The following is a 7,191-nucleotide window of genomic DNA, read 5'->3' on the forward strand; positions in this document are numbered from 1 at the left end:
CTTCATATGATAATCGCGTACAATCGACCATTTCATGACAATTTTTTATCGATTTCTTGAAGTCAGCGTGGCCCATCTGCGATTTAGGCAAAAACCCGATAAACCCACATCAGAAATACTGTCTTGGATTGGTACAACTTCTTCGAAACCATTCAACATTCATCCGCTGGACTGTAAGTTCTGGGAAAGAATCCATGGCTTCCGGTGTGAGCAACGAGGGCGTCAAGTCTTGGAAGATGGAGAATCCCTTTAGCTTTAGGGTTCTTCAGATATTTACCGGCTTCGGAATCGGCTGCGGAGTTGGCATTGGTGTTGGCAAGCCCATTTACATGGGTAAGGTATCCTTCTGTTCCCTCGCGGCTTCTTATTTCCAATCCGACAAAGCTCTTAACGCGTGAAACATCTGGATTAAAAGACTAATTTTTCAGCAAAATTTCAACCCATTTGTTATGTTTTCCTAAATCGTTCACCGGATGGTTATAATTGTTGCGGATTCCCATCCTTAAATGCAGGCTTTAGTTTGATGTCGCTTACAATATCTTTGATCTGGCATTTTATGAAGCCGTTGAGCTCTTCTTTGGAAATTCCCGTTTGAAATGAACAAGAAATCTAAGATATTTCATTTTTTTGACATTAATCGTTTATCATCGGTTTTAGGAAGACTATTTACGTGGGTAATATATCATTTGTTCTCTCTCGTCTTCCTATTGCCAATCAGAGTAAGTTCTTGACGCATAAATATCTGGGTATTTACTTATTTTCCTCAACTCCGGCTGTTGATTTTCACGTTATAATGGATTATGGTGCTATTTTTCGGTGAATTTATTATGCACTTGTTTAGGGTTTTGTTAATCGTTGACCGAAGTATTATAACTCTTGAAAATTCGCATCCTAGAATGCAGATTAAGTTTGATGTCGCTTACAGTTTATTTTATTTGCAATTAATGAAGCCTTTTACCTATTGTTTGTAAATTCCCGGTTGATATGAACGAGAAACCTAAGCTTTTTTTTTCTATTTCATGTCTTGAAGACGAATCGTTGATGGACCTTATGATGTGGAAAACATAATCATTCACTTGGTATCATCTGAATTTGGAATTCTGTGTTTTTCTTTTTTTTTGGTTTGCGTGCAACATCAGGTTCAATCCCGGCATTCCAGCAAGTTCTGTCTGCTACCCAAGGCGCAATGGATGTTTTCTCTGGTGCTGGGAGACATGTAAATACCAATGTGTGTTCTTATAACTTTGAAATACATTTTACTCTGTATTCTAAAACAAGACATTTGTTTCTTAAAAAAAGTTTCATTTCAGCTGAGGCGAGTGGGGATTAAAAATATAGAGGCTGGAATTGGCTGTGGAGTCGGAATTGGCCATGGTTTCGGAGTAGGTATGAAATACGATTATAATTCCTTATTTTCTATTGCGAATTTGAGTCATTTAATTCGAGAAAATGTGCAGTAATCGTTTCAATGCCTCTAATTTTCAAATTTAAGGTTGCCATCAAAAATTTATCCAAATTCTCTACTGACAATAGAAAATATGTTTTTTTCGCATTTCAAAAAAAAAAGAAAATAGGTTTTTTCTCTCTCTCTCTTTAATGAAGTTATATGGTTTGGCGTCAAGATGATGATTACAAGTAAATGATGATGATGATGATGATGATGAATTAATCTGAGTGTCATAATACATCTAAAACACCGTAGGACAAACCCGACATCATCTTGTCATTTATCCCCAATCAAAAACGGATGAAGATGACAAATTTATCACAGCGCCAACCCAAGTTCATACATTGTTATTTAACTGCTCTTGTATCCAATATACTATATCTCCTTTAAATTTTAAAATTTAGAATGGCACTATCTCAGGGATCACACTGAAGCCTGGAGCAGCTCATAAGCTTCAAGCATTTGTTGGAGTACGTCATCTGTTCAAATTACAAGTCCTCTTATTCTTCCTTTTTTTAATATTCTGGTGGTGAATCATCTGTTCATTCTTCCAGCTCTTGATAGAAAAGGTTATCTCGAAAACTGGGCCAATACCCGGACTCCCTCTACCCCAGTCTCCTAATAATAGCACAGAAGCAGTGACTGCATGCTCAGCTGCAAACTCAAGAACACTATCTGGAAATGTCTCGCAACTTACCACTGATCCCTTGAAAGTTCCATCCTCGAGCAAGGAAGGAAGCGAGAAGTTTCGCCGGATGACTTCGGAAACACCTGTAGAAACTCGCACTGAAAGGGTTGTGAAGAGCTTTTTAGATAATCCAGTTTTCAGGAGTGACGAAGAAGCGCAGGTTGATGATCTGGTAATTTTATTTCTTTGATGATGGCTCTATATTAATCTTAATTACTGGGCTAGTCTTTTCTAGCATTGCTGCTGGTATGTACTATCAAATCTATGCCTTTGCTTAAGCGGCTTTTTATTAATGTTGTTTTTTGGAGCTTATGAGGACAGAAATATGAGTCAAGTTTCTTTCGGGGTTTTGTTCACTCGTAAAATCCGCCATTGTGATTTCTTTTACATATTTAAACACTCTAGGAGTCGTGATGTTCGGTTTTCATCATTTTGTTAGCTTTATATGGCATATCTGGTGGAGCTAGGGAAAATAGTCGGGTTCTAAATGGAAGCTCCAATATACATTATTTTGATTTTATTGAGCCCAGTAGCAGCAGTTGCCTTCGATATTTTTGCGTACTTGGGTAGTTATTCTATTTTATTATTCTCAAATTTGTTGATTTTTTTCCATTTAGTATGATTTTTGCTTACTTGGGGCGTTAATTTATCTTTTTGTTCTCAAGTTTATCGTTATTTTCTCTAATTTAGTAATATAAATTGGACTATTTTTTCCATCAAATGACGCTCTTGTACTCTCTGTGATCTCTTACATTTTTTTGTGTAGGCCAGAAAATTGCGATCTGAAAATAACATCCTACAACTGGTAAGAATGATTATTTTATCGTACCATTTTTCTTTCACAAAATTGCATAGTATGTAGTATCAGATATAATATTTGTATTGACTGTGACATCCAATAAGAATGTGACTCCACTATTTTCATTGTCTGTACTATGCTATTAATGTAAATAGAGTCATCAATCGTAAATTTTTACATGCTTAATAAACTCACTTGCATTTACGTAAACTGAATTTTGATTTGATGGAATTGATCAGTTTGTTTTTCACATATTTAGCTGCTGCAGCACCAGAAAATCATTGACGAGCTTATAGAAGAGAACGAAAACCTACGGCGGATACTAGTCGAGGACCTGAGAGTTTCTCCCAGCAAGGTTAGAGGCCATGGTGATTACTCAGAGCTTTTAGAACGCCGAAGAGGGAGAAGAAGATAGGGAAAAATCCAGCCTCGATTAATTAGGATTATTTTTATTTCTTTGTTGATTGGCGCTTATCTTGATAAGCCAGTCCTTTTTTATTAATGTAACAGAAACATAAGCTAAAAAATTTACTTTATGGAAACGATTTTCTCAAATTGTCTTTGTTGAATGAGACACAGAAGCACCCCACTAAATTTTACTTGATCACATCCGATGTACCAAATCATACTTTCATTGAGATACCATGTATAATTTTACATGTTTACCCGGTCAGCCTTGTTAGTTGACCATGCAAAGACAAAACTTATTGGGAAAAAGGTTAATGAGAAAAGTGCAACAGTCGATTATAATTTGTAAAATATTTCGAAGAATGTCCTCCAGGGAACTCGAATAGATTAATTACTACTGCTGTAAATTTATAATTAGCCTGCCGGGCTGGTAGTTGTCCTGCATGTCCTTGTTCATCTTGTTGGCATTTGGGGTTCCTCCTGATTCTGCACGCACAAAAAACAAATTAATGATTTTTATCAAGGATTCTCCTAAAGTTAAAGGGATCAAGGTTTCCTATTATTCCAATGTGTAATATACAAAATTTTATTGTAATTTCAATGAGCATCTTTAGTTTTCACCCCTCACTCATCTGGGCTGCTACTAGCAATGCTAAATGAGTGGTATTTTAATAAAAATGATGACAGTCAAACCAACATAAGGGCCACTGGGAGGTTTCATCTGCTTCATGGTAGTTTGATCCAAACTCCAAAGTTTTCTCTCCCTTTCTGGAGTTGTATTTCCTGCAGGCAAACATTCTGAGATGAGCTAGTTACCAGAAAATTTTATCAAAAAAATTCCATAAAATTTGAGGTAGTTAACCCATTACTGTAAGCTAATTGAAATTCCATCAATTTTCATAAATAAGAATTCCATGTGAGTAATCCTTGCTTCGACCATAGGAAAAGGTTCAGACCAGCTTCTCCCACTTTCACTTGTCGTGTCATGGTCCATTGGAAATGGGAATGATGTGGTCAAAATTTTGTTCTCCGAGAAAGAATAGTGCCTCGGAATAATCAGATTTTCAAGGAAATGAGATTTGAAAATTAATTAAGATGGATCTATCTTACATGAAATTGATGAGGCACACTACAAATATGAGTCTTGGTCATGTATCATCTCCACTAGGTTAGATTAAATGAGGCTTAGTCAAGAAGAGCCAGAAGTTCACTCACTTAAAGGTATCAAATTAATTAAATACGCCCCTAACACATCACATTTGCTAAGTTTCCTTTATACCGGAAAACTCAAAACCCTTGTAGATAATAGCCTACAAACCACCTCTTTATCCACTTATAAAATCGCATGTCAAGCCTGGAGCTGCTAAAGTTTTATATCTACACCTAAGACCATTCATGGTGTTGGCAGAAGCGACCTAAGAAAAAGGTTGTGTGTAAATAACTTTATTATATAATAGTAGAAAGGGGAACGAGAGAGTTATGTTAAAAATTAAAAAAAAATTTAAAATACCAAAAGGAAGTGCATAGTTAAAACCTGAAAAGTGTATAAAATTTTAGTCCATTTCTCCAAAACCTGAAAAATCTTCTATAACTCGAAGATACAATTTAAAATCACATTTGTCCGCTTCTTCTTGGTGCTCTTCATCCTTGTCTCTATCAGCCTTATTGTTATCCTTATAACCCCAGCAGTGTAATGACGTCAGCATCACTATCATATCCACCTTCGCGGATGATATCTAGTCTATTATTATTTCCCTCTCTATAGATAAAACTTCCTATGAGGTGTTCTCATGGCCCAAATTCAAAGGTAATCACTCGCAATACATACACTATTTCGAAAAAAATGTCATTTCTTCATCCAGCAATGCATATGGCCATTTTTAGTGCATTCTTCCTTGAAGTAGTTGTATCTTTCATCTTCGGACGCTTGCTTATTAAGCTTCTCTGACTGCTCATTTGTCCTGGAATGGTAGTACATAGAGAGAGAGTTAGGAAAATGGGATGTATTACTTATAACCCAATGTGAAATATTATTGTCATAGATGTCATCTTGGGTGTCTTAAATTTATGTAGATGTCTGCCCAAGTGCACCAAAATGCTCACGAAAAGTGACCTCTTGTAACTAGGGAACATCAAAGTCTGATCTTAGTCTCGGTTTTAGCAAAAAACCTAAATGTAGACTTGAAGTTTGTCTGGTCTTAGTCAAATGAAGGACTCATTTGGTCCAGTCAGGTTGAGTATTCAGTCTCAAATTCATAGTTTTAATTGAAATGTAAGAGCTAAAAGTCAAGATTAAAAACTAAACCTAGAATTTTTCTCATGAAACCACAAAAATAAACGAAAAACCTAACATGAATTTCCATCACAAGGAATAATGTGTCATAAAATATATTAATTCAATCTTTGAAAAAATATCACATTTCAATGGATTCAACTAATATTTGTCTTCCTTTCAAGTGAGTTAAAGTCCTCAAGCTGGATAAAAATAGTATATTATAGTGTACTGTAATAGGGAGGGAAATAGATAGATATGGATAGAGGGAGAGAGTCAGACGGAACGAGAGAGAGTTATTGATGAGGTGACACTTGAAGAGAAAGAGATAATTAGAGAGGGGAGTCACTGAGATTGACAGAGATAAAACTAGAGAGGGAAATTAGTATAGTTGGAGAGGGGGAGGGATTGAAAGGGAAAAATAAAGAGTTACAGGGAAAGAGATACAGCTAGAGAGGGGGAAAGAATAGATGGACAGAGAGAGAGAGAGAGCAATTGAGAGAGGGAGTGAGTGTAGGTGAAAGAGAGTGGAGATTTGAGGGAGAGAATGAGAGGGAAATATATAGAGGTATACAGGAAAGAGAGTAAGAAGGAAAGAGAAAAAGATAGAACAGAGAGTGCTAGGGAAATACAGATATTAAGAGAAGGAGAGTGAAACATAGAGAGGTGGGTAGATGGAGAGAGTGAGAGGGAAGGAAATAGAGTTAGAGAGAGGAAGAGAGGGAGAGAGAGAGAGAGAGAGAGAGAGAGAGATGGACAGAGAGAGGGAGAGAAAAAAAGATATTGTGAGAGAGAAAGAGATACAGAAAGTGAGAGAGAGAGTATATTATATAACTTTATAAAATGTAATAATTGTGTACTTATGGTCTTTGACGCTACTTAAGCTGTGAGGAGGTCTCATGGACCTTTATGTTCGTAAAAAGAATTGTGGGGGGGGGGGGGGGGGGGGGGGGGGGGGGCGCGGGCGCATTTGTATACCAATTTCTGAATATGTAAATAATTATATGTGTGTGTGTGTTATTAAGATAATTGAAGGATCCCAATTAATGTAATTCACTTATGATAATGGAGGGACAAAGACATTTCTAAATTATTACAGTTATTAAATTAATTGTGCAGTGGTTAACGGGAAAGGCTATATTTTTTTTTTTTTATGTTATCTTTGCTAACACTCCCCTCAAGCGAGAGGATGTATGTTCTTCATTCCCAGCTTGTTGATAATCTCAATTTTAGGGGTTTAATTCACCATTGGTAATTGAGATTATTCAATAAAAATTATATTTAACCGTACTTAAGAATATTTAGTTAGCGATGAGTACGGATCGTGTCCACAGTGAAAGATGATTAAGAAATTAATTTCTTATGATAGTGATGATTAATGAGAGAAGCGATGAAGACGAGAGTAGAGGATATGAGCTAGTTATATCGAGTAAAAGGATGTAAGTTATATGTTAATATAATGAGTAATCTAATGTTAAGGATACGCTGATGGTCGAGTGTGTAAACGATGATAGTGGTTGAATGTAGACGGTGTGATGGAGAGGATAGAGAGACGAGATAATGAGGACATAAGTAAG

General features: G+C 36.2%; 1 protein-coding gene across 1 annotated transcript; it reads left to right on the top strand.

Annotated features, from left to right (window-relative positions):
* The first annotated feature begins 17 nt into the window (after positions 1-17).
* LOC144708863 (dynamin) lies at positions 18-3,489 on the top strand. The gene is made up of 7 exons (XM_078582311.1): positions 18-333; positions 1,140-1,228; positions 1,311-1,386; positions 1,868-1,917; positions 2,002-2,307; positions 2,902-2,940; positions 3,194-3,489. The coding sequence occupies exons 1-7, from the start codon at positions 195-197 to the stop codon at positions 3,347-3,349; spliced, it is 855 nt and encodes a 284-aa protein (XP_078438437.1). The 5' UTR covers positions 18-194; the 3' UTR covers positions 3,350-3,489.
* Positions 3,490-7,191: the final 3,702 nt, after the last annotated feature.

The sequence above is a fragment of the Wolffia australiana genome, chromosome 10 (assembly GCF_029677425.1).
Source record: "Wolffia australiana isolate 7733 chromosome 10, ASM2967742v1".
Lineage (NCBI taxonomy): Eukaryota > Viridiplantae > Streptophyta > Magnoliopsida > Alismatales > Araceae > Wolffia > Wolffia australiana.